This window comes from Rhipicephalus microplus, chromosome 8, assembly GCF_043290135.1.
Source record: "Rhipicephalus microplus isolate Deutch F79 chromosome 8, USDA_Rmic, whole genome shotgun sequence".
NCBI classification, from domain to species: domain Eukaryota; kingdom Metazoa; phylum Arthropoda; class Arachnida; order Ixodida; family Ixodidae; genus Rhipicephalus; species Rhipicephalus microplus.
The window spans coordinates 113,952,785-113,977,931 of NC_134707.1; the positions used below are offsets into that span (position 1 = coordinate 113,952,785).

Here is a 25,147-nt window from a genome sequence, read left to right on the forward strand (position 1 = left end):
TACCGTGACCTGCGGGTAAGCAGCGGAAAACCTTAACAACTATAGAGCAGTGCGGCGGGGCTGTTTCCACTACTGGCGCTATGAAAAGCTTGAACAGCTCTCCTGATAGAACATAACTAATAGACTGAGAGATGGTACAGGGATGCCCTACTAGCTGAAGGCAGAGGTATATCGAGAGTGGGGCAATTGCCTTTTTCCCGAAGCTTATGTCAACCTTCCCCGCTTCTTTCCACCTCCTATTGCAGATTGGGATGTATGTGCGGACCACTGTGAACATATTTTACAGTATTTCTGCTGTGATGGGGATCGTTTTATGATAGTAACTGCTAAATAGAAAAGGGTCAGTACACACACCCCTCCCGGCACGCCGGTTTTAACTGGATTCACCCTTGGCTCAAGATACTAACCATGACGCACAGCACTCCATCGAAGCTTACAGACTCTTTAAAGATCTCCAGCGAGACAGGAAAAGGCTAGAGAGGGCCTCATTTTATTGAAAGACGCCCTTTTGGCACGTATAGTCGTGTACCTTCAGCCCATCATGAACCATGGCCGGACGGGGCTGTTATGCACACGCAATGGAAGTCCTTGTCGCAGTAGCCCGTGCGTTTAGGGTCACCTTGACGGCACCTATCTTTGCAGACGAAAACCATTCCCCGCTCACAAGAGAGTTCAGGAGGACCTGCGGCAAGTGGCAGAACTGACTTAACACAGTGGCAACATGTTTTGCCGTCACAAATTGTCAGTCGGAGCAAAGCAAGACCCCTGTGCATGAAGAACGCTATTCGAGGCCCAGGAAATTGCCGGTTATGCATCTTGTCAGGTCGCTTCACATGTCCTTAAGTCGATAATTTCCAGCGCCGTTACTATCATATTCGGCAAGTGACAGCAGGCACTGAATCACTGATACGGCATCACACGCGCACCCACAAAACACATATTCATCGCACCATAGATACAAAGGCAAGGAATCTCCACCTACAATCAGTCTATATTTAAATGATTGAAAGAGTGCATTAAGGCCTTTTTTCTTTTTTCTTGGACACATTATTAAAATTATTTTGTGACATTATTGCCACGGAACGCTTACGGGGTGTTCCTTCTAGCAAGTGTAATATGAACGTCAAGCAAGTAAAGTGGACGAAAAGACAGCTTGTCGCTCCCAGGGACCTGCGACCTCCGAATTTGAAAGTAGCAGTTTCGGTCTCTGCCAACCGCGAAATTTCCGTTCATCCGCTTTACTTTCTCCACACTTATGTCACGTGTACACTTGGTACAAATGACACCCTTTATCAAAGTGAACAGCGTGAAAAACAAAGACAGAGAAAAGGAAGGACACAAGCCGAGCACTGCGGCCGCTCTTGTGCGTTTCCTTTACTCTGTCTTTGTTTTAGTGAGGTTTACATCAACCAGCTATGCATCATTACCACCTTGCCCAGTTTCAATACTACTGTGCACTTGATATCTTTATTGGCAATATTGTGTGTAAGTTCTCGTAATTCCGTCCATATAAAACATCCTGTCTGAGAAAGCGTGACTGCGATTGCTAAAGGGTCTGTATATCACCTGGATCAGCCACTAATACGCGCGGGCTCTCTTGAAAATTTACAAAGATAAGGTGAGGAGCTGGGCCGAAGAGTAGAAACAAGTTATTGCGCACTGGACCTCCTGAAGAGTTAAAGTGGCGAAATAAAACTGCTCAACGTTGGCTCAAAATCGCGTTGGGACAAAGCTGATGCTGGCCGCACGGAGCCAAACAGAGACATACAGACGATGTATAAACAAGGTCATGTACTATTCATAATTCCTACACCGGCTGAAGTGCCATGCGTTGCATCTTTCAGAGATACTAGCACCAAAGTTCCTTTTAGTAAATGTTGGAGAAAAAACTCTATTCTAAACGCTATGACATAGCCTTACGAGTACAATATGTCAATTTTGCGAAAATTGTAGTTCTTTCCGAGTCCGGTTGTTTATTGGAATACTGTCACAAAATTTTGTGGCCGAGATGGCCTGCGTAATCAATTCTCTGTGAACACGCGTACACCGTCTACGAAATATCGACAACGAATGTAGCTTCGAGGGAATTTTAAATTATTTCTGAACGTTTAGTGAGTGATCGACTACATCACGCTATTGACCCCCTCAAAGGGACCCTTGTGGACCTCCTACATCCCTCACGTGACCCGCGACAGCAAGTTGAAATGGCCTTATAGCCACCATTTTTTTTGTCGCGTTTCCTCCCAGCAGATTATCACGCAGCGGCTGCTCGTTTATCCGTAGCTGCGGCGCACGAGTGTTGTGCTTGATGATATTGCTGGCCCGTGTATTGGTCAAAGAAAATTCTTGGTGTGAAGCACGCGGAAGAGCATCACACTTCAGTATGTGGACATAGTCGAGCATTGCACCCGATAAGCGGTGATAGCTGCACCTTGCACCTTGTCGTTTTGGACACCGAAATTTACACTGGTCTGTATTAACGAGCGTGTAATTAATTATCGATGACGCGCTGCAGAAATTGTTGTGTCGTGTTATCACTAACAGGCCCCAGGAACACACTGGAACAAAAAGAAATGCGAGGCTAACACATTTGTCTCAGTATCCCTTTACAATGCAGATGAACCAGTAAAGGCGAAACCACGGAGACGTGATGGCGAAGCAGGATAGTCTGACAGCTAGAGGAGAACTTGGAGTCATCACCACTTTTCTTCTCCTTCTAATTTTCGGTTGCTCCTGTACCCTACGTCACAAAGGGGTATGACTTCCTCGTCACGTGCTCGCGTAAGACATCGGGACGTTTTCACGGCCGCTGCGAATCGGACTGTATTCACATCGCACAAGCAGCAGTTTGGAAGTTTTGATGCATGACGACATTACAACTAGCCAGAGTGCTGTGTGAGGTCACCAGAACTAGTACTCCAGTTTGACGTCAAGCTAGTGTTGATGTTGGAGTGTTCACTTTATTATAAAGATAAAATGTCTTATCAGCATTTGCTGAGGTACGCACTTGCTCATAACTCCCTGTGTATACAAGATAGTTGTGTGGCAATGAAACACACCTCCGAACAAAGGTGTCGCTACCTCTTTAAAGTCATTCCCCCCCGCGGAAAGCCGTCCGTCCCCATAGATGTAGCACTACTTTCATGCATGTTGCCCTGCTACGTTACGAGGAAGATATGAGATGGGTTCATGTAAAGTAAATAACAAATAATGCCCAAAACGGCGTGAGGGCAGCGTGCTCATGAAAGTCGCTTAGTGCCGTTCCAGGCAGGGACTCACGTTTAGGCTGGTGGGTTTTCTCGCTCACGACGGCCGTTGCCCATCCTGAAATGAAATTTCGTTGTGAAAATATACTTTCACTGAAATAATAACAACGCATGCTGAAGAAATCAAATACCTTTCCTAAGAAATCATCGTTTCGCCTTCACATTGATGTTTTCTCCTTTTAGTTTTTGACCAATTTTATAGCAACTGCTATTTTGTTTTCGCTCTTTTTGTGCTGTGAATTTTGTTTTTGCTTTTCCAACATATTATTCACGTAAAATTGTTTGATTATGCATCATTCTTTAGCATTCTGTACTGATCGTATATTTTTCGTTTTTAAAACAGGTTCGAAAGTTCTTTATTATTTTTTCTTAGTTTCATTTATTTATTCTTCCAATGTAGTGTTTCCAATATGCTTTTTTTATCGCCACTTGTCTGCCTTGTACTAAATCAATAAAATATCTATAGGAAGGTTCCTCTGACAGTGTCTCTTAAGGCATCCTCCTGTAATATTTATTAACCTTGTTACTTGTATTTTCATGATGTTACAATCAAATTCAAACTTCAAACTTCAGAACCTTTCGTAGAAGTCCATCATAAAATGGAAAAAAATGGCAGCATATCCACGGAGTGAATGATGGAGAGTGGGGCGAAGCATTCGTCCTTCCATGCGTCCGTCTGTGTGACCGTCTATGCGTCTGTTTGTGCGCCCGTCCCTGCGTTATTTCGTGCATCCGCCCCTGCGTCCGTTCATGCGTCCATCCATGCATCTGTTTGTGTGTCCGTTCGTTCATCTATTCAACACTCCAAGTCCCACCATCTCGCATCTTTTTATCACATATTCCCCATATAGAAGCACCGCCATCCAGCGGACATTCCAAGGACTAAACGAGAGGTGGCAGACGCACACTTTCTTACGGCCTGCGCTTTGGGTCCACTTCCCACCTTTAACCACCTCGAGTTCATGGTATATTCTAGTTCACTGTATTCATGGCACTGCGACCAAACGCTCGCTAAACCTTTCGAAAACCAAGGAGGTTACGCCCAGCGAGTATAACGTAGCAACCTTTTCCTGTGAGATAGGGCTCAATTTACATGCCAATGGCTGCTAATGAGAAATGAGTGACAGGAGAATTCGACTTTTACTTTCTTACGGCTTGCGCTTCGTATCTACTTCTCATTTTTAACCACCTTGAGTTCATTCATGGTATATACAAGTTCATTGTATTCACGGCACTGCGGCTCAACGCTCGCTAAACCTTTCTAAAGCTAAGGAGGTTACACCCAGCGAGTATAATGTAGCATCCCTTTCTTGTCCGATAGTGCTCAATGTACATGCCAATGGCTGCTAATGGGGATCGCAGCGTGCGCGTTGACTAAAAGCCGAATGCTCATGTCTCTCATTCCCCATTAGCAGCCCTTGGCATGTACATTGAGCACTATTTTTTATTGTTAAACAACGCACAGAAGAAATCTCTCACTGGCACCACCTTGGAGGTCAAGTGTTATACCTATTTCGGGTATGTGCCACTGGTGGTTACATACGAGGGACGCCCAAGCCACGCCATAAGGAGCTTCGCCCCTAAAAAAAACGCCCGGCTTGCGTGGAAGGCACAGCACAGTCACAGCGAAAGCTGAAAGAGCAGCCTTTTTGGCTAACTGCTGCCAGCACACTTGCTTGACACCAACTACGGCATTAATAATAAATTTTTGGGTAGTAGGCTGGCAATCGCTATGCTATTTCTCGTCATTCTTCTCAGAAGCATGGTATCCGGTAAACACTTTCAATGAATTTTATGCCAATCGTTCATGCAGTGGGTGACCACGATGAGGAATTATGCCTGATGTGGGTATGGGCCACAGTTAATAGGTGAACAAGAACAAGCTTTTGTAATGGGTTGGAGCATTGGACGACCCTGTTGTTACGCTATTCGCAATTCCCGACAACTTGTTGTTCTTTCCCTGTATTAATATGCTTTATAGGTCGCATTAACGCGATTGCTTTCCTGAAATCAAGCCTGCCTACGGCAAGTTTGCCAACAAGTCACAAGCACCGACGTGCTCCAGCACTCTTGTCATCGCGACTAAGCCCGGTACGATCGCATGAATTAGCCACACTTGAAATCGCCCATGTGCACAATATTACGGTCAGGATCTAGCAAGGTAGCCAAATTTTTGAAGAAGCTGGTGCACCGTGGTGCATCGCTAAATGAATACGGGACTAGTTCTTATAAGATTGCTGAATAACCTGCCTTGGTATTATCACGCCCAAGGCAGTACCCATATGCGCCTTGATCGCATTTACGTTTCAGCACCACCTATTTCCCGCGACGTTTCATGCAAAACGGAGCCCATTTCCCTTTTCAGATCACTCCATTGTTGTGGGGCAGATAGGTAGCAACATTTGATGTAACTTCAGACCGCAGTGGCACTTTGGAAACCTAACTGTTCATTTGTAAGCCGCCAGGAGTTTACTGCACACATCCGCATAACACTGAGGAACTGAATTCTGGCAAAAGTGCCTTTACTCGCCTCTTGGGAATTATTCAAACAAAAAGTTCGGGCGACAGCTATAGAAATTGGATCTGTGAGGAGCTTTTACAGAAATGTAGAACAAAAAATGCTAAATCAAAATCTTCAAAGCCTAGATGAATTCGAGCGTGAGGCTCCTGGTCGCTCTACAGCAGAAATCGTTAATGCCAAAAACGCACTCCAGAGGTATGACGCTTTACGTTACAGAGGTGCCCGTGTTCGATCCCGCAATACCCGTATTTTGCATTCAGAGGAGCCCACACATCAAGCCTTACTCAATGAATAATGCAATGATAAATCAAACTTATACCAGGCTATTACTCAGGAGAATTATTGGTCATTTATTTCAGTGAAATTATATTAGCATATAAAGCTTATTATTACAAAGAATTGTTCAGCGCCTCTTTAGAAAATGAAAATCAACATCTGGTGACGCAGTTTTTATTATTCGTGACTTCTCTAACTGACGAGGCATGTGAAATTATTAGTGGGCCATTCACTATACAAATAATAGAGCTTTCCTTTGAACAGTTACCATTGTCAAAAACGCCAGGACCCGATGGAATATCTGGCGAGTTTTACAAGGCATTTAAATCCTTACTGTATCTGTACTAATCGAGATTTTCGAGCGGATTTTTATTCTAGAGACGCTTCCTCGCTCTTTTACTGAAGGCAACGCTGTTTTCATTCCAAAATTCTCAGAGAAAAAAAAACTTCGTCGCGTTGACGGCTACCGACCAATTAAATAACGCAACGTTCACTACAAAAGTTTTGCAAAGGTACTTTGAAACATACATCTATTTGCAATGTCGATACTCATTGGTACCCATCAGACCTGCGGTCTATAAAGTCGCTCAATACAAACTAACATAGACGTTGCTCGCCCAGTATTGAAACATTGTTCACACTCATATGAACAACTGGCATTACTACAAGTAGACTTAGCGAAAGCATTTGATCGGGTTCGCTCTTCTTTTCTGTTTTCTCTTCTCAAACATACCAACGCTGGCTCCACTATATTTAAAGGTGTGAAACTGTGCTAAAATGAATGCTCAACTCGTTTGTTAGTTAATGGCTGTCTTTCAAAGCCCGTCTTTTTTAACTCGTCCGTGAAACAGGGCTGTTTGTTGTCGCCAATGCTTTTTTGTTCTTTACTTGTAACCACTCTGCTGAAGTGAAATTCGATCTAGTAACGCCCGCTGTTTAAGTGCTTATAGGAATTAGGTAAAGGTAGTGGCGTATGCGGATGACCTAGCGTTTCTTTTTACAGATATTTTCAGTATGCAAATGGTGGTGTCAACAATCAGGGAATTCGGAAAAGTTTCAGAGGCACGAATGAACTTTGCTAAAAGCTCGGGACTGTGGTTTGGCCCATGGACATATAAACCAACCCATTTCCAGGGTATATAATGATGTTATGTTCCGCCTAAATACCTAAGCGTTTTACGAGATGCATAATGATCAAGTGCACATTATTGAAAAGTGTGTGTACCTGTCCTAAAACGCTATGCCCAGACGTTTATTCCTCATAACCTTTCTTTCTTTGGCAGAGCTAAAGCATGCAACCTGTTTCTGGCAACAAAACTATCCTACGTTCTGCAAATGCTATGTTGTTCGAGGGTTTACATACAAAATTTAAACGTATATTTGCAACTTTTATTTGGTAATGAACCTATGAACCAATGAGACGAGACAACAGTTTTAGACCTGTCTTTGTAGGGTGCTCTTGGGTTGGTACACCTCTTTATTAGACAACTGGTGTGGCGCTTTTCCTATTTTCGTGACTATACTCTTCCACTGCCTCAAATATTTTTGCAAGTGAATTTCGCAGATGTTTTATCAAACGTAGTCTTAATTACTAATTTCACATCGCCTGCCGATCTGCAAGGGTTCTTGCGTGAAGTATGCGAATCAGTGCGTTTGCTGACAGCCAAATTTTCCAATAAATACTTTTTTAAACTCAATAAAAGACCTATATTATGCTGTATTGAATGTGCTATTACCAGCCCCACTTTACCACCCACTATATTTTGGATTTTCTGGTCATGATGAGCTATTACGTGTGACAAAGATGCCTATTTCAGCAATACCCAGAATTTTTTTTTACAAAGTGCATACGGCAACAATACCTGCAAATACCTGGTTAAAGAACAAAGGCATACTTGTATCTTCAATTAACTGCCGTTTCTGTGAAGTTCCAGAAACAATGGAACACTGCTTTTTCAGTTGTAAGGATGCCGTCCTTTTTGGGCCGTCCTGCACAGGGCTTTTAAACAACGACTGCATTTAAATTCTTATACCATCCGTTATCTTCTCCCACCCAAATGCAATGACATGCCAGTTGACATGCTGTTGTGTTTGGGCATGCATAGCTTGTGAAAAACCCGCAAGCTGAACAGGCTTGCGGAAACAATCGTGTCTTCACTATGCCACTTTGTGGAAATGACTGTGTGGCTAAAAGAATTTTACGACCAACTGCAATTTCAGTCAGACTGGTATACCGAGTTCATGAAGTGTGCTACTCAAATGCCCATTTAGACATTTAGTTGTGTGAGATTTACTTTGTAACGTCCATTGCACACTTTTCAACTTGACATTATGTATGTTGTACGCTAAGTATGTACGTAGGCTACATTTGTAATAAATACCAATATAAGAAAAAATAAACCGGCGAGGCCCAGTGGTAAAATACTGGGCAGACACGCAGCTGACATGGGTTCGAGCCCCACCGTATCATTGATACAAGGTTTTCTTTTTTAATTTCGAGTGATGTGGTTGCGGACGCTGGCGGCGGCTGCGGCGGACGACTACAGCACTGCGCGTGACCCGAGTTGTGATCTCATAACAGCTTTCGCTGTAAAACATGCATGTTAAACAGACCTGTTACTACGCCTTTCTATAAACAAGAAGGGACAAAGCAGGAAGACTTCAAGGCTTTAGGTTTGTGTATATGAGGTCTTGCTTCGCTCCTAGTGATGGAGGTTTTCAATTTTCATCTTGTCCAGAGAAAAGAAGTTGCAGTAATGCATTGTTTTGGGATGGTATCTGCCCCACTGGAACACTTCTCGCATTTTGGGTGGGAATACCACGGTAAATAGTATACACCCTTTTTGTACTTTCAAAGGCAGTTAGTCAAGTTGCTTTCCATCACTTCACCGAATGTATAAACTTCGAAGAAATTGTTACACTTATATCAAGACCGCTTCCTTCGCTGTTGAATTTAGATTGTTTAAATGTACACAAAAATAGGCAGGCTGCAATAAAAATGAACTGTCATAATTAGTCATCGATTTTACGTATTTTCAAGTTCAGGATAAGTAAACAGAAAAGTGGGAAAACAGATAAAACATTACCAATGATTACAATAAAGCTATGTTATGCTAACGACATGTGTATTACGCAATCGCTAAAAGAATAGCCAGGGTATACTTTGAAATAAAACTGAACTAGGCGCCATGTAGCTCTTGTAATATTCACAATAAATGGCTTATTAACGATGCATTGGACTAAAAGGCGATGTTCAAGCGTCATATAACGAAGATATTTAAAACAAAAGACATTAAGGCAGCTTCACACTACGACAAGAATGACTCTCTGCGCCTACCCAGCCAGAGCGTAGCCACTTGTAGCTAAGTTGTGTAAACTGCACATTTGGACCTAAACGCTGAATGTGAGATTGTCGAGGGAAAAAACAGGACGTCCTTCAAAGCTACATTTTCTTTTTAGAAGACGAAGCAAGATCTCATAGAAACCATCACTGATGTCGTCATACTGCTTCAATGTCCGCTACGTCTATACAAAATGCTTGCTAAGGCGTTCTCAGTGCTCTAACAACTTCGAACACGACGATTTGTTGTTGGGTTTCCCCATTTTCGGCATGATTGTGTAAGGCGTGTATTACAAAACCAGCAATTCAATGCGAATTGGTCATTTCATGTAACGTTTGTTATTCTACTTTTGACAAAGTTAAGAAAGAATACGAGTGAGTGAGTAAAAACTTTATTGCGAATGTCCGGTGCTATTTAGTGGGGTGGGGCTACAAGAACCCCAGCCTATGTGATGGCCTCGAGTCCTTGGACATGGGCGCCTTCTTGGGCGTGCCGGACTGCCCACAGTTGATCGGCGAGGTCGCGGCTGAGCAGAGCCGCCTCCCATCGCGCCTGGCGGTTCGAGACTGCCATGTCTACCCGGTTCATGAGGGACTGGTGCATGCTGCCGGTGCGCTCCCACAACATGTGCTGCGTCACCCTTACTCCACGCACTTTACAGTCGTCGGATGTATAAATGCCTGGGTAACAGAGGCGTAGGATCACTGGGTTCGGGTACGTGTAAGTCTGTAATCGTCTTCAGGCAACTTCCTGTTTTTTGTTTAGTTTTTCGTGGGGTGGTGGATATTTGCATCTGCTGAAACTGTAGTGTTGACTGATATCTCTGAAAGCTGTTATGCTATCTCCCCACGTCTACTCCCGCACTGTGGACGAGACATGATGAATTTATTACTGACAGAAACAAATGAATAGTTTATTTGCTATTCTGTACGGCATGGTGGAGCAGCCTTCATCAGAGTTAACGTAGTTTCAGGGACCATTTTTCAACATGGCATACAACTGGGAAACGATGAATTTCTGGGCTTACGCACAAATGCTCACGGGTGAGGTGGGGCTGGTCTCCAATGAGTGAAAATCTTGTACCCTTGCTACATTGGCAAAAATATGCATCGTACATGAACAGAGGCATCAGGACACCAGGGGAACGACCCCTCATAGCTCAAGGCGTGGTAATTTAGCCTCTCATTATGCCAAAAAGGCCAGCGGCACTCCCATCCACGAAGGAGGCATAATCGTTGGGAAAAGCCACTTTATGATCCCGTTATAACGTATGGTGCTGATGGCCACTCTGCGGAGCCCTGTGGTGAACTGGTCGATGTATATAACATGGTTCACCGGGTAAAACGCTTCAGCATAATTGATACATGAATGAATTAGAACAGTAAGTAAATAGGTAATAAGAAAAAAGACCTCTTCGGAATGAACGATACATAGAAGAATTAAAACAGTAAGTAAATAAGTATATTGTCACGGGGTCGTGACGTGGCCGAAGACAGGAGACTTTGTGTTGGGATTTTAACTGTTTATTTGGGCGAACCTGTGCCCGGTAAACAGAAAGTCCAATTACAGCAGCAGTCTCGCACAGATAGCAGTCTCAGACTGATAGCGGCGAACGGAGCGTCGGCCTTCGATCAACTACTGACAAGCGGCGAAGCGCGTTGGCATTTATACTCCCGCCGTCGAATGTTCTAGCGCTACCGCTGGCGGCGGCGTACGTTCCAGAACAATCTGTACCATTCGCACAGTGGGCGTGATCTTATCGAAATGATCTACTACAGTCCGGAACCCTCTCGAAAACTGCTGGCGCGGTTTGCGCTGAGAATCGTGTGGTGTTTTGGGACGATAACAAAAGCTTGGGAAATGGAACGTGGCAATATAATAAAAATAAATCATGTACGAGTCAGCCGGGATTGACCCATTGCGATGTCATGCAATCCAAAAGGATTTTTTGCTAACGCCATTGTACAAATTAATAAGCAAGCATACAAATTTCCAATGATTTCATTGGGATTTCACAGGGTGGTATACTGATTGTAGGTGAGATACATGTCACTAAGTTCGCGGTCCTGTTTTGTTCCAAAACCTTGTTGAAGAAGAGTGGCTTCTAGGTCTGTAAAAGAAATACTAGGTTTGTGAACATGTTTAAATAGGCGAAGGTGCAATATAACTTTTTGTGTGTGACCTGTGGTTGTTGAATGTCGTACGGGAAAGTGTCTCTGACAGACCGATATGACGATCATTGCGGTTAGAACTTCATTTGCTGATCTCGTGTAAAAAAACAGTATGGCAATTCACTTTACTGCCCAGCCTGCAGCCAGCTCTATGGCTCAGTTCTAAAGTTGACTTGGTTAGGATAGCGTGCCACTTGTCATTTCTCGCACACATGACAAAAGGTGGTTCTGTGAGCAAAAGCTTCAGGTGATCATAAAATATGAGAACTAATTTGCTTCCCGTAGACAATGTGGTCCCACCCAGAAAGCTTATGCTGGGACCACAGTAGGTGGACAAACATTCACAATTGAAATACGTGAAATTCAAGTAACGATAACGCTATCTTTCTAGCAAATGCATCCGATGTACAAACTGGCGCCGTCAAAAGTTTGATGTGCGCCAGTGACAACTCTCCGCAGGGCAAAGTGTAGGTTACGAGTGAACGCATCGAAGAGTTGGGCGCCATACGCGAACTTCGCGCTGTCTTGCTGGTTCGCAGAATTCACGCTGGTATTGCCCCGATATAGGTGTGTGGCCAGCTCTAACTGGTTTATGTGAATAGCTCGCCGTGCGCTGCTGTGGCCGAATGGTTAGCGCTGTGCACTGCGGACCAAGAGGTCGCCCGTTCAATTCCGGGCGTCGAAAGATATTCTAGGTGTGAAGCAGCAATGCTCAATCTCATCTCCCGTGTGAGACGCCGTCACCTCTAGTTACCACTCCTCCTGCTAGAGGCAATTCTTACGGAATGTTTTGAAGAATTCACTAGGAGGCACTGCCATGGTTCACGCGCCATAAAGCCAGGTGGCGCGCTGTAGTTGCGCGCCTTCGTTCGGTGACACCCGGTGGGAGCGCATCGGTATGAGTGGTGAACAGCTGTCTGACTCATCTGTAGCGGCTGCTTGGCGTTCTCGAGCCGCTGCCGCAAAACGGCGTCAAGTTGACGCTCAAGTTCGTGCAAGGGTAGCTGAAGCTCGCTCGACAAAAACGCCGCCACGCCGCTTCTCAGGAGACGAAAGCTCGCGCGGCTGCAGCATAACGTGAAAAGAGAAAAGCGGGGGTGACGCCTCATCACTAAGAACAAGAAAAAACTACACTTTAACCACGAACTACCAACAAACGTGGGGCACCAAGTGTAACGCGCTTGCTGGAGCCCCCCTTCAACCCTAGCTCCTTCGCACACCCATCAGAGTTCCCTCTGTCGAAGACGACGCTCAGCTCATCAACCTACTTGAGATGATCGCCAATGTCATTAGACCAGTGATCGCCGGTCGAGAGACACCAGCATCACTAGCTGCAGAACAGCTTTTGGAGGCACTCGTCGCAGTTCTCGACGGCGTTCACTAAAGCAGTATGAACAGTCGAAAGCCCCGCCCCTTCATGCTGCAGTGGGATGTCCGATCATTACGTGTATATAGATTTCCACGTCAATATATATACATTTGTGTGTGTGTGTGTGTGTGTGTGTTTCTCTTTTTTTTAACTTTCCTCTTACCTCTCCTTCTTTCTTGCCTTATTCCCTCTATGCCTACCCTTCCCGAAGAAGCAGACAGGAGTTGTGCCTCTATAGGAGGCAGTTTTCAGCCGGGTCCCTCCCTGTTTCCTCTGTCATCGTGTTCTCTATGTACTTAAACGAAATAATAATAAATATACATATACAGGGCATGATAGCGTCGCCAAGAAGCAGTTGAAAGTTCAATATAATGCTATCGCAATGAAAGAAACTTTGAAAACACTAGACCTTTGCGATCGAGAGTAGAATCACGAAATTGTAATCAGGCTCATTGCATATTGCCTTGTCAACTAAAAGTCTCGCTTTTCTTGTCGGTGGATCCCTCACCCGTTCAGTAAATTTCGCCCGCAACATTCGCTGTTTCAAACTATCCTTCAGGAATACCGCGGGAAGAATACAAAAAAGAACTAACAAACAGTAGAGGCAAGCAAAGTATGGACAATATTTTCATTATTAAACGTAATGCGAAGGTGACAGGTTGGGTGCCTTCATGCCTGTTACATTTTCATTCACATCATTTTCTTTACATTTCCATTAGTAATACAAGTAATAACATTTCAGTACATTCTTTGGCTCAAATGTTTGTTAGCTTTATTATTGAAACGAGCTCTATGATTTATACTTCTTTCGTAACGGCAAGCACAACTTTGAAGACGAAATTTCACGTCTTGGTCATTTCAATCAAATACAAAAAGTATTTGTCGCCGTGTGGTGGAGGAGTTTAGTACTTAACCTTTAAAAAGTGCTGTTTATAATGTACAGTCATTAGCTTATTATGATTACGTTGTAAAAATATAAGTATTATTGCAAACTTCTTCCTGTCTTTGAAGGGGCACTGCAACAATGTCTCGGCATGATCAGAAAGCGCAGCTAATTCATAGTAGGGCCTTTTCAAAGCCCATGAGCCAATCGTTGTGCAGCACGTGGCCTGCAATTTGCGAAAAATACTCCGCCAGCTGAAAATCGCTCGTTCTCCTCTCGATAAATGATGTCATAAATACAAAAGATTTCAGCCGTACGTCCGAAGAAAAGAAAAGAAAAAAAGCAAGAAATTTATTTTCAGTCAGCGTCAGCTTTAATAAATTGTAACTACCTAAAGCGCACTATTTGTATAAGGCCCTGCAGCATCTAAGTAGTCTTTGAATGGCTCATTAAAGGACTTTATTGCCTCACGAATCGAGTCCCGCAAATTTCTTCGAAATCCATCATGATCCATCCAAGTGGCAGGCACTTACATTCATTAAGCGTTTCTTCTATGTTTTGAAATCAGCGAGTGCTCTGAAGGCTACTTAGAGGGGGGATGACAAGAAAAATACGTCCGTTCATCAGCACAAGTGAAGAGTTTGAGCACCTTTTTTCTTTTTTTTCTTCGGACGTACGGCTGAAATTCTTTGTATTTATGACATCATTGATCCAGAGGATGACAAGCGATTTCTAGGTGACTGAGCATTTTTCGCAAACTGCAGGCCACGTGCTGCACTATGTTTGGCTTATGGGCTCTGAAAAATCCCGTACGCGAGGGTTGAAATCCCTGTCGCTTATCTTTAGATCCAACCAGTTTCAATACGTTACAAGTAACTGCACTTTACCGATAACGCGTTACTTTTTCAGCAACTTAGTAACGTTCTGATTACCATTTAGGAACTGCTTACAACAAAAAAACGTGATAAGTTCCTATTTTTCAGTACGTGAAATGTAACTTACTAGTTACTTTTTGTGTAAATCATTACTGTTGCGTTACACAATACTCCTTCCTTACTTAAGTATATTGTCAAAGTCCACCTCGACGTTTTCTCGACGCTGCGGCACATGCTCTTAACCCACCAATAATTTATAAGCGGCCCCACCTGGGCTTCCTTTGAAACACGGGGGCAAATCACCGAAATTTCTTCAAAGAATCTGCCTGTAGCACCTCATTTGCTAAGCAATTTCAAGTTGTCGTATATTGTCAATGAACTTGCCCTCAAATCTGTCAACAAGCGAGCTGTTGAGGTTTGCCTGGCTTGCCGACATAAAAACTCTGTGTGCATCAGCCCTACTGAGCTCCCACACAACGTACTTCTTCGGAAATGCCTTGCTGACATCATCGCTGACAGAAGGTGAGCAGCTGTCTACCTAGTGTTGGTAATGCATGACATGGCGCTGTATGGGCTCAAGAAAAACCTTGCGCGCGCCCAGCATTTCTTCGTTAGAGTAAATACAGGAGTACTTCAGAGTGCGTCCGTTGAGCGTGTATTTAGTGTACGCACGCGCGTACTCAACAAGAAGCGGTGGAAGCTGTCTGATGAAATTTTCACTTATTTATTTATTTTATTTCGCATACGCAAATACACAAAGACAAAGAAAAAACAGGGAGAGAGCAAGCTGGCAAGTGCCACCTGGAGGGGCACAATGCCTGCTCACTCTTTCGGAACGAGGTAAGATACAGAGAAAAGATAGATATGAGGGGAGAAAAAGAAAAAAAAGAGAAGGACGTAAAAAAATGAAGAAGACCTAAGCGGGTATAAGTAAAGAAATAATATAAAACCGTCTATAAACGGGTGGCCAGGTCCGTTCAGTTTATAATTCTAAGTAGAGCACAGTGGGCCTGATCTTGTCGGGAATCACAACCTCTCGGAAAGAGGTAATCATACAAGGTCGTGCATAAACGCCTAGGAATTTATATTCCTTAATCAGCAAAGCCCGCTGCGTAGGAAATGCGGGACAGTTCAGTACGAGATGCTCAAGTGATTCCCAGGAGCCACAAGATGCGCACAACGGACTGTCCACACACCCTTGACGGTGTAATCGTTTACGCACCAGCACAGGGCCCACTTGTTTGTGCAACAGTGCTCTGGAACGACGAGACAAGCCACGGCCAAGAATACGCAGAGGGAATGAAGCGTTCGCCACACGCTGGCCTGGGTGCTGCTTTAGGATGTGTCGGCGTATAAGCAGACGAGTGTTGTCCATAATACATGGAAATCCTGGACAGTCACAGTCATCATGGTTGCATGACAAATCAAGGCGACCCGCTTCTTCATCGCCCGCAATGCCCACGTGCAAAGGTAACCACTGTGCAGCTAGACATACTTCAGGTGACAGAATATTGTTGACTAATTGAATGAAGCTGCATAGAATAGGGCTGTCGGTCTCCTTGTTGGTGAGCCTGCTAAGGGCACCACGAGAGTCGGTGAGTGTGACAACCTTCGACGCTGGTAACCCTTCTTGTACTCCTTGTACGTAGTTAAGGGCGACATCAATCGTCGCTAGCTCCTTGGACACTTACAATGAGGGGAGTGGTATACTAAACAACCATTTGATATCGGTTGAAGGGCAGAAGAAAGCTGCAGAAGCGCTCAGGCGATCGCTCCGTACAGAAGTTTTCTTAAACACTTTTACATATTCTTAGCTTTCAAATAGGTGTGAATGGGCTAATTAATTAGGTTCCGAAACAGGTTGGTCACACTTTTTGCGTATTACTGGAGTTGACAGATGCGTAGAAAAGGCACATGAGCTGCGCTCACTCGATGTTGGCAACTAATAGTTTTGCCGGAATTGCCAGCAATGCCATCGAACAAAGCTGCCATTTTAACCATCCGAGAAAATGGGCGCTGGAACGAGTGTCTTGCCATTTTGGACTTTGTTCATACGCTCAATATGATGTAGCTCTCTCTGGTCAGCTAGCAGCCTTAGCGGCAACTGGTGTGTTGTAGTCAGTATATTGGGATGGATTGTACTTCACAAGGTAAGCCAAACAGTACTCGCCGGGCAACACAATGATCTCGTTCAAGGTGAGACATTAAAGTAGGCGGTATATTAAAGGCTAGCAAAGCATAAATTATGCATGAGAGTACAGATTATTGGTAATCCTGTAGAGCCATCTGCTGATGAACGCCATCACGCTTAGCAATCGAGGCGGCTAAATACTTGAACCGGGACAGCGATTTTTGCTTCACAGTTTTATTAGCAGGGCGCCAAGAAAGGCCATTATCGATGGTTACACCCAGTTAGCGATGTTCGTTTACCCAGTGTATCGGTGTGTCTCCAAGGGAAAGCCTGCTAAGGCTTCTACAAATGCGTTTCCTAGGCTGATTCACGACCGTGGCTGACTTCTTGGGTGAAATCTGGAGGCTAACTTCTACCAAGTATTCTGAAGTTGCAATTAAAGCTCGCTGCATTATACCAAGAAGTTGTGGACCATAGTGTGACGAACCGCTGACCCAGAATGCGATTTCACCAGCATAAATCGCTCTGACTATAGAAAAGTCGCATTTTTGAGGTAAGCAGCATGGAAGTCCAGCAAGTACGCTGTTGAGAGAAGCGATGAGAAGACGCTGCCTTGCGCGATGTCACATTTAACAGCGTGAGGTTCACTCTGTACTTCTATTATGCGCACTTTCATTCTGCGCTCAGACAGAAAATCACGGACAAAGTGTAACAGATGACCTGAAATTCAACCAAGAAAGAGAAACAAGAGACAGCCCCCTTGCTGCAGACTGACTGTTCTTATTGTGCTTCGTATTCTCTACTTGATAGCCTAGTCTATCGCGCGCTCCTGCGCCCCAGAGGCACTATTATTGTCACACTCGGCCACGATTGCGACGTAGTATGACCACCAGCTGGAATCGTCTCTGGCGGGTGGCATTGAGTTTGCCACAGTGGTCTGTCTTTTTTACGCCACGACATGTCTTGACGAGGTGCCGAAGACTCAGGCGGCCGACTTTGGCTGCCTCGCGGAGGTCGGCATCAGCCGCGCTGCGACTGGCTGTGGGAATTTGCCCCACACTCCAGTGAGCGCGACTGGCTACGTAGATGTGGTCGTTGCAGGTTTTGACGCTCGGGCGCTGGCATTGGGCGTATTGGTGCAGGTACTGAATGTGGATGGCATTGTTTGTTGCGGGAAGGTCGTAACCATCCGTGTCTCTTTCATCGCACTGTGCACGCAATCGGAGATTCACGACAGACGTCTCTTTGGGAATAGCGAACATACGAGCAGGCGTTTACTCACTGCGGTGCCCAGAACAATGGCTGAAACTGGTCAGCGCTGGTCTCGTTATGGCTAGACATTACTACTTTCTGTAGAAGAAGACTGTAAGCCGTGGTGTTACAGGCATTCATACACTCTCAGGCAAAATGACACGAAAAGGAAGTAACGGAGCCCAATAGGCGTGCGCGATGAACGTATAGACCATTGAAGAGCAACCACAGAGGGAAGTGTGCCGTGCGAAACCACTTAGTCTCCAACCACGCTCCAAAGGAATGAACCGCCCGGGGATTGCAGGAAGCGCGAAAAGCGTTGCCAAGGTTACTAGCCGTCCTTCTTCTCCTCTGCTGGCTCAGTCTTTCCCCGTATTTCGCTGGCGATGGTTCGCGTTGCGTCGTGCTCGGAGTGCTCGACCACGACCTCCTGGATTCGACGATCTAGGAATAACGACATGGTGCTTGTGCGTACAATTAGATGAGCATGGGCTGCTGCCTTTCCGTTTCGCTGCACCCATGAAGTCTGGAGAAGGTCTCCACACGTCACCACGTCGCGCTCTATATCTCTCGCTTCAAGGTAGTCACGACCAACACACGACAGCAACAGTTTGGAAGGCCAATATGGCGGCCGAGAAGACAGCAGGCCTATCGGATATATACTTCAGTCTGACTCAGGAAGGGCAGAAATCAGCGCTGGATTCTTAAGCAAGTAGGTTATCATTCTTTATTCTACTGCACTTGTCGCGTGTACGATACGGATTGCGCTTGCCGGCAACGGGCTCGGTCTTGTTATATATCGAAAGCACGAAATGCATCGCGAAGGTCAGCTTCGCCGTCTGCAGTTCGCCTGTGCTTTGCGACCACCTGGAAATTGGCCGCCATTGCCGTAGGCCTCCCGTACGCTGGTTTATCGAGTGCTCAACTGTCTTCGCCGCCGTGACGAGCTCCGGGATGCTCATATTGGGCTGAGACCTTGTCGCTGTGCTGGGAGTCGTCGAAAACACGTTTCGGGTTCTCGTAAAGAGCTTGGTTGTAGTATGTCGCGCGCTGTGTGTGCACCGGCACGGGTTGTCGGGGCTTCCGCTAGCGTCAGAACTCACTGAAAATTGGTCGCCATTACAGTTGGCTTTCCCGTCAGTCAGTCGCAAGCAGCTCGGCGCCATCCATTGGCCGCGGCGGCGGATTCGCGTTTGCGCGCTGCACTCGCTTGAGTTTGTGGAAAAAGGCCGAATTACCGTCTATTTCTTCGGCAATAGCTCCAAACCAGCTCGGCGCTGTTCGTGGCGGCGGCCAAGCTTACGCTCGCTCTCCTGTGCGAAGTTCGCTGGCGGCAGACACTCCGCGTGCAGCGCCGTGTGTGGTCTCACGTTCGCTTGCTCGAGCTGAACGACGTCGCTCGCTTAGGACTCACCAAATTGTTAGTGGCACTGTGGGTCGAGGAGTTGTGGCTGCGGCCTCCGATCCTAAGCTGTTGCGCTACGGGGATCAAAATGAGTCTTTGACGATGTGTGGTATCACGGGGAAATTATTAGCACGTCATATGTCACGTATTTTTTCATTATACCTCGCACGTATTTCTCATATGCATTTGTATTCATCCTCTGCCACGTGTGACTCACTATTTCACATACTTATTGTGCAACCGTGGGCACACACCGTGCTGAACACTGTGTGCACTGGCGTCTACGATGCCTGTAATCCATCTCTTTCGTCAGAGCAGCTTCAGAAGGACTGTGCGATATGCGAGTGTAAAGTTATTTGTGCGTCATATTTTAACGCTTGTTGTTATATCAACGTGCACGTACTTGTAAAATGCTTGCATCTTCATCTTCTGTCACGTGTGTCAAACTAATTTTACTATAATATTGTACGTGCAGCCGTGGGAACACAACAGGCAGAAGGCTGCGTGCGCTGGCGTCTGCAATGCCTGTCATATTTCGCTTCCGTCTGAGGAGCTCCACAAGGAGTGAACAAGATTTGAGAACGAGACTGGACTTGAACACTTCACCATGAATTCACTTAAAAGAATGAAGAATAATCACGTGCATGCACAAAAATAAAAGATTTCGATGTCTCACTTTTGTATTTCGTTGCTGCTATGACTGAGAAAGCAGTTACACATAGGTGGTTAACTACTTTTTCGCGTGTTCTTTTCTGCGCAATTTGTTGCTCACGGCGCAGAAAAAAGGGCGAAAAAAGTATTAGGCCTGGCGGAAAATTAACAAAAAACAACGTTCGAACTGTGGACAAAAAGTTCATCTGATTGGAGTATTTGAGTGGATCAACCGTTCGTCCGGCAAGGTGCAACTGTGAGGACTAGCGCTTGCCCGGTAAGGCGTAAATGTGGGGATTAACAGTTGCCCGATAAGGCGAAAATGTGAAGACGAAATGTTTGTCCACTGAGATGAATTGTGGGAAAAACGGTTGCTCACTAAGGTGTAATTGTGAGGATTTAATGTTAGCCTCTTGAGCTCGTCTGCGGGGACTAAGTGTTAGACCCGGTGCCGTTAGTCCTGAAAGGAATTAATGGTTGTGGCAGCCCCATTAGTCCCCAGAAGGACGAACTACACACCCTTTTACCACCATTTTGCCTTAGAATGTAGAGGGGGAGGATGCGTGGCTCATCCGGCAGGACAGAGGCCACGTATCCAGATGGGGCCGAGCTTGGAGGTGGCGTCACCAACTGATTAGGCTCGAGTGCGATCTTCTTATTTGTTTTCGGGCTGCAAGACTGCAATGAGGCATTGAGCTGGCGCCCCACGTGGGCTTATAGTGTGTGATTAGCACGTTGGCAAATGACTCAGTTACGCCGTGCCCATCCTGTCTCATTCGACGAGAGCTGTCGGGGTGGTAGGTGGCTGAGGTGCACTCAGGAGGTGGTGAGCCTCACATCTCCCAATCGCGGTGGGAAGTTGGTCAGCCGGAAAGAGGTCGCAAGTGTCGGAAAGTCGACGAAAAGCCGCCGTAAGCCCTTCACACCAATGTGCCCAGGATAGCTGTTGCACACCTTCGTAACTGCACCATGCTTTGGTGGCACCACGAAGGCGATCGATGTCAATTATCTATTTCCAGGCTTCCAGCAAGGCATCGACGGTGCCCAGCGAGTTGACGTCCTCAATCGATCTCAAGACGTCGTCTTTGATGCCACGGAACTCCGGTACCACCCATGAAGGTGTCGACGGTGAAGCGCGTGGCGAGAACCCTGAGTGTGCCTACTCCAAGCAGCCCAGTTGCTCCGAGAGCTCCGTGAAAGAACACAGGGAGCTTGCGATTGTTTTTGGGTAGACTAGCTTCAAGTTTTTTCGACGCGGCTGCAGCCAGCATGGACTTAAGCATGCACAAAGTTGTGGCTGGTGGCAGCAAGGAATTGGACGCCAGCAAGGCGTCAGTCGTGACGCGTAGTTAGGCAATGGCGCTCTGCAGCTTCGTGGTGCTGTCAGCTGATTCGGTTGGAGAGACAGAGCTGGAATCCGCGGAGGATGCAGTGACTCCAGTCATCATGATGGTAGAATGATGGAACTAGGACGAATGAATGGTGTCCCTTGGAAATCCAACATTGGACAGAATCAGGCCCATTGGATCCATACCAATGAAAGTGCCAACGGTGTTCCCAGGCAAGCGTACCCCATGTAATCTCGTGTCGTGAGCTAGTACTGTGGCGTTAATAAAGTGATGCTGAGCTACCGAGCAGGCCTGGACGCCATCCGAGGACGGTGCTTGAAGCGCCAAAAGGTTACCAGCTTTTGAGGAGGCATGTTGGCGTCCCTAGGTGAGAGGAGCCCGTGCTTCAGAATGGCACGAAGTATCGCGTCGGCGGACAGGTTTTCCAGAACCACAATGGAGGCCTGAACGCCGTGCGCTCGTGGTGGAATACACTTGCCACGACTGTCACCTTGCGGGATCCATAAGCGAGGAAACTTGATGGTGTTCCTCAGTCGGACGCGTGACCTCAAGCTTACAGTTGCGTCACCAATGCCTTTCGACGACTGCGCCATTGTCATGAAGAAAGACAAACATGATACAGCACCCCTGCTGCAGACAGGCTGTTCTCGAACTTCGTCTTTCTCCCCTTCTCGCCTACACTCTAAGGCAATCTTACCCGAAAAAGCAGTAATGGAGCCCGATAGGCGCACGCTATGAACGAATAGACATTTGAGGGGTAACCACAGAGAGTTGTGTGCCGCGTGCAAATCACTCAGTCTCCAAAGAAATGAACCGCCCGGGAGATGCGAGCCATGCGCAGATTTGTCAAGGGCATTAGCCTTCCTCCTCTCTCCCGGCTCAGTCTTCCCCCGAATTTCACTGGTGATGGTCGACGTTGCGTAGTACTCAAAGAGCTCGAAAATCTATGAATTACGCCGTCTGGGTTTTTGTGTGTACGCTTGGGTGAGCGTGTGCTGCTGCTTTTACGTTTCCCCGCACCCATGAAGTCTGGAGCAGGCCTCGACAAGTCACCACGCCAGGCTCTGTCAAGATGGTCATAATCAACTCACTACGCCACTGGTTAAGAATGAAGGCCAACATGGCGGCCGCGAAAAGAACAGACCTATCGGATATATTATTTTAGTCTGACTCAGGGCAGGAATCAGCGCTGGATTCTTTCTTAAGTTGGCGATCATTCTCTATTCAGCCGTCCCGCCATGGTGGTCTAGTGGCTAAGATACTCGGCTGCTGCCCAGCAGGTTGCGGGATCGAATCCCGGCTGCGGCGGCTGCATTTCCGATGGAGACGGAAATGTTGTAGGCCCGTGTGCTCAGATTTGAGTGCACGTTAAGAACCCCAGGTGATAAAAATTTCCGGAGCCCTCCACTACGGCGTCTGTCATATTATTATGGTTGTTTTGGGACGTTAAACTCACAAATTAATCATCAATCAGGACATCCAAGAACCATACATAAACATACTGAAAAATATCAACAATGAACCCACAGCCACTATAGTTCTCCATAACGAAAGTGACGGATTCCCAATAAGCATGAGTGTAAGGCAGTAAAGACAAGATCTTTCCAATGCTTTCCACCACGTGTTTACAGGAGGTTTTCAGGGCTCCGGACTTGGAACAGTTAGAAATATGAGGTAATGATTAGAGTCTTAGTAACTTGCAATTTTCTGATGACTTTACTTTGATGAGTAACTCAGGGGGCAAATTACGACATGATTACTGAATGAGACATGGAAAGCATAAAAGTAGGTCTAAAAGTAATATGCACAAAACTAAAATATGTGCAATAGTCTCGGCAGAAAACAGCACGTTGCGATAGGTGAAGAGGCACTGCAAGTTGTAAAGGAATAAGTCTACTGAGAAGAAGTAGTAACCGCACAGCCGCACCACGAGAGTGAAATAACCACAAGATAAAGGATCGGGTGGATCACATTCAGCAAGCATTCTCAAGTCATAAATGGTATTTGCCACTCACCCTCAAAAAGAAGGTATATATTGGCTGCATCTTGCCAGTATTTACCTATGGAGCAGAAACCTGGAGGCTTACAAATATGGTTCAGCTCAAATTGAGGGCCCCGCCACGAGCGATAAGTGTAACTTTAACAAACAAGAAGAGAACAGAGAGGATCAGAAAACAAACCGGACTTATAGATATAATAGTTGAAATCGAGAAAAAATGGACATGGGCCGGGCACATAGCGTAGGCAGGATAACCACTGCATATGAGGGGTTCCCAGACAAGGCAAGCGCACGAAGGGGAGACAGAAAGTAGGTGGGGCGATGAGATGAAAACTTTGCAGGACGTGGTGACGAAGAGCGTAACACAGGGATGATTGTTAGATTATGGGATTGGCCTTTGCCCAGGAGTGGTCGTTGTCAAGCTGATAATGGTAATGATGATTTTATTTGCGTATTTTTCAATTTTTCGGTCACGCACAAGATAAAATTTTTTCACTCACCACCAACAACGTCGACACCGGCAACAAAGCCGGAATTTCCTGGAAATGAGCTTTATAACGCTCTCGCGTTTAAAATGGGGGAAGAACAGCAGGTTATGAGACGCAGCGAGCTGATTTAGGGCTCCTCTTTCTGCGCGGCGGGAGATCTGTGGGCGCTGCTTTTGCTCTTTGTAACTTCTGAATCCTCTCAAGTGAGTAACGCGGACTGGAATATTAACGAAGCCGAACACCTGTGCCGTAAAAACCAAGAGACATCTTCAGCGGGGTTAGCGTGCGTCACTTGTCATACCATGCCTGCATGGCTTCCGCATACGCAATATGTACGCAACTACGAAAGCTGTTCCCAAACTTAAACTTTTTCTTCGCTAGTGAGCCTGGCGGCAACGAAGTCCACGAGAGGGCAAGAAACGAGACGAACGAGCAGTCGCTATCCGACCACGAGACCAACTTTCGTGCATTTTAAACAGATCACTTTATCTGATTGGTCGTAAACTCCTGATGCCTGGAATATTCAAGTCTATATACTGCGTAGTTAAACTGAAGACCATTCGGTGCTGGCACGGTTTTGCTTATATATCTATAAAGAAAGCAAGCTGGAAGTAAACGAGTATTCCTAATAAGTGAAAACAGGTTTCCACGAAAGTCGAAAAGACCACATAAGTTATTTCACGAGAGTCAAGAAAATTGTCGTCAACCTCGTTGCCAAGGTTCAGCCGAGAAACAATCTCACGCAAGTTTTTCTTTTAAGCGAATACGTACCAATAATACCGCAAAGCACTTAGAATGTTAAACAGCACATTACTTTGTCTACAATTTATGTCTTTTTATTAACGCTATTATGTATAACAGTTTATTGCTGGTTATCAGCCTCTTCAAGCGCAGTAGGAAACGAGCAGCACATCACATCAGCACAAACTGTGACCTAAATGATGAATTAATTTTGTACATAGTTGGCACACATACATAAAGGAATATACTCCCCAAGATACCATTGTGACGTCTTTTACTAATTTAGTTGTTCATGACCTGCTTTCGAATATAAGTCCCACAAGTTTATTATATAAGTCCACATGTTTATAAGTCCCACGTATTTTTTGTTTGTTTGTTTGTTTGTTTAGATCATGTGTGTAGACTTGTTGATCCACTCGTCCTGCGTGGC

General features: G+C 45.7%; 1 protein-coding gene across 1 annotated transcript in view; it reads right to left on the reverse strand.

Moving 5' to 3' along the window:
* Positions 1–475: 475 nt before the first annotated feature.
* The window catches only part of LOC119186017 (longicornsin-like), a 34,067-nt gene continuing 9,395 nt past the window's right edge, over positions 476–25,147 (reverse strand). The window contains exons 2-3 of the mRNA XM_075870733.1: positions 3,280–3,324; positions 476–682 (exon numbers count right to left, since the gene is read on the reverse strand). Of these exons, the coding sequence (XP_075726848.1) occupies positions 540–682; positions 3,280–3,324 (188 nt within the window). The 3' untranslated portion in view covers positions 476–539. The remainder of the gene's footprint in view (positions 683–3,279; positions 3,325–25,147) is intronic.